This window comes from Rutidosis leptorrhynchoides, chromosome 3, assembly GCF_046630445.1.
Source record: "Rutidosis leptorrhynchoides isolate AG116_Rl617_1_P2 chromosome 3, CSIRO_AGI_Rlap_v1, whole genome shotgun sequence".
Classification (NCBI taxonomy): domain Eukaryota; kingdom Viridiplantae; phylum Streptophyta; class Magnoliopsida; order Asterales; family Asteraceae; genus Rutidosis; species Rutidosis leptorrhynchoides.
Genome location: NC_092335.1, coordinates 49,029,175 through 49,031,429, shown reverse-complemented (window position 1 = coordinate 49,031,429; position 2,255 = coordinate 49,029,175). Strand labels below are relative to the sequence as shown.

At 34.4% G+C, this 2,255-nt stretch overlaps 1 protein-coding gene across 1 annotated transcript; it reads left to right on the top strand.

Moving 5' to 3' along the window:
• The first annotated feature begins 259 nt into the window (after positions 1-259).
• LOC139896074 (putative RNA methyltransferase At5g10620) lies at positions 260-1,003 on the top strand. The gene has a single exon (XM_071878654.1). It carries the CDS (start codon positions 411-413, stop codon positions 984-986), a length of 576 nt encoding a protein of 191 aa, XP_071734755.1. The 5' UTR covers positions 260-410; the 3' UTR covers positions 987-1,003.
• The last annotated feature ends 1,252 nt before the right edge of the window (positions 1,004-2,255 follow it).

Below are 2,255 nucleotides of genomic sequence, written 5' to 3'. Positions count from 1 at the left end.
TAACCATTTCTCTCTGAAATCTCAATGCAAAAACACCTTAATTGTGCGATATTCGTAAGATCTAATTACCATCATACGGAGTATTTTTCACAGATTTAGTGACATCACTCTCTAATCTTCATAGTTCCAACGAAATGGAAGCTTGAGCGTAGCTAATTAAGGTCTTGTAGTCGAACCAGCGTTATCTGTACTTTTCATGCAAGTCTCTGCTATTTACTGACAATCTGTTCGACGAAATGCCTACATGAAAGGATGCCTTGAACTTCAATTCAACACTGATCTAGGCTCATAATCTTAATCTGTAGCTACTCATCTTCGCAAGATTTTAATTTTCGCGGCTTTATGCTGTAATCTTCTATTCAGAAAGAAGTTGCAAAAGTGATTTGCTCCCATATTTTCGCTGATAAAAGATGGCTGCGTGTGTTTTTACCATTCTAAACATGAAGAACAACCACGTCCCTAATTCGGGTGGCAAAAGTAAAGGATCCAAGTACACAGGTCAATCCATAAAACCCCTTCCAATCCATATTGTAACAGTTGGTAAAACTCGATCTCCAGGAGTCCAATTGATAGTAAAAGACTACATGGACAAACTTAAACCTTACTGCCCCGTTCACGACCTTCGAATCCGGTCCAACCCCAAGAATTCAATCGATGCAAGGGTCCAGATAGAAAATGAAGAAATGGGTTTTATGAATTTCATAAAACCAGATGATTGGGTGGTGATGTTGGATGAAAATGGGATGGATTTGAGGTCAGAAGAAATGGCAGATCTGATTGGTGATGCTGGAAACAAAGCAAGTGGTTCGAGATTAGTGTTTTGCATTGGAGGGGCTTATGGGCACGGGACGAAATTAAGGGAAAGAGCTAACGTGAAGATAAAGTTGTCGTCTTTAGTACTTAATCACGAGATCGCGTTGGTTGTGCTTGTTGAGCAGCTGTATAGAGCTTGGACTATTCTCAAAGGTCAAAAGTACCATCATTAGTTACACATATTGTTCGTGTTAATATTTAATAAAATTGCAACCAAACGATTATATCACACTTGTAATTTTGCGGTTAATTAATAATTTGTAGTATGTTAGGTGAGCAGAAAGCTTATGAACTGAACTGAAGACCTGTAAGTTATCGTAACAGTTTTTGATTCTTTCCTTCTAAGAAACAAATTTTGTCTTTAATATTCTATGTTGAATGTAACCTTCTCATATTTTTCAGTAAGGAGTCTTAATCATGTATATACATGGTAAACATGATAGGATTCAGATTCAGTTTAATCCAGTACCTTGTTATCTGTTATCTGAAAGGCATCCGAATTCTAAATATTGTAGAAACATATGGTAATGTACATGAGATTATTAGATATACTCATATGAATTTTGTTAGAATGGCGATTCCAATATCAGAATTTTACTGGGTCCTATACAATATGAGTGATATTTTGTAAAATTTTCTTTTAAAGAATGACCGTTTTCTTTCAAAAAATCATTATTTTTGAATATACATATGGTCCAATCTTGAAATTTAGTGGTGTGTGATACATTGTAAAAAAAGTTCACCACTACCCTTGCATTCCTCACTGTTTGTTATAGACGTCAAGAACATTTTATCTGAATTCCAAATTTTGTTGGTGAATAGCAGAGTTTTGAATAATTGGTAGATTAAGATATAAATCTTTTTATTTGTACAAGTTAACTCTGCATTACTATCATTTCACCGTTATGTAACTTCACTCATTTTCGTATCTTCTCGCTCTCAACGAGTTAAATTTTTCCTACACCATCGTTAGACTTTAAATAATTTTAGGAACACAATGTCACTAACTATACGCAAAACGGACGCTATTCAAAAAACGCTAAATATTTGGGGTATTTTTCATACACGTTGATTTTGCGTTAAATTTTTAAAAGTCGACAATTCCATAGCGAAACGCGGAGATGCACATATATTGTTAATTTAAAATAACATTTAAATCTTTCACGGGTTCGACTCGAGTTGTGCTTCAACGACATCATCGTTAGCCACGAAATAATTTTACAAACTAAACGCAATAAAATACATTGAAAACCGAACTCCCGACGCGAAGCGAGGGTTCGAAAACTAGTTAAAACTAAATACTAGCCAGAACAACTAACAAACCAAATGAAAGTATACATGCTTCGAAATTTACTAAAAAATTATACTCTCAAATATTATCACTTGAAAAATCTGATCAGTAGTATACTTTATTATAGTTTATTCAGCATTTCAATCACTAA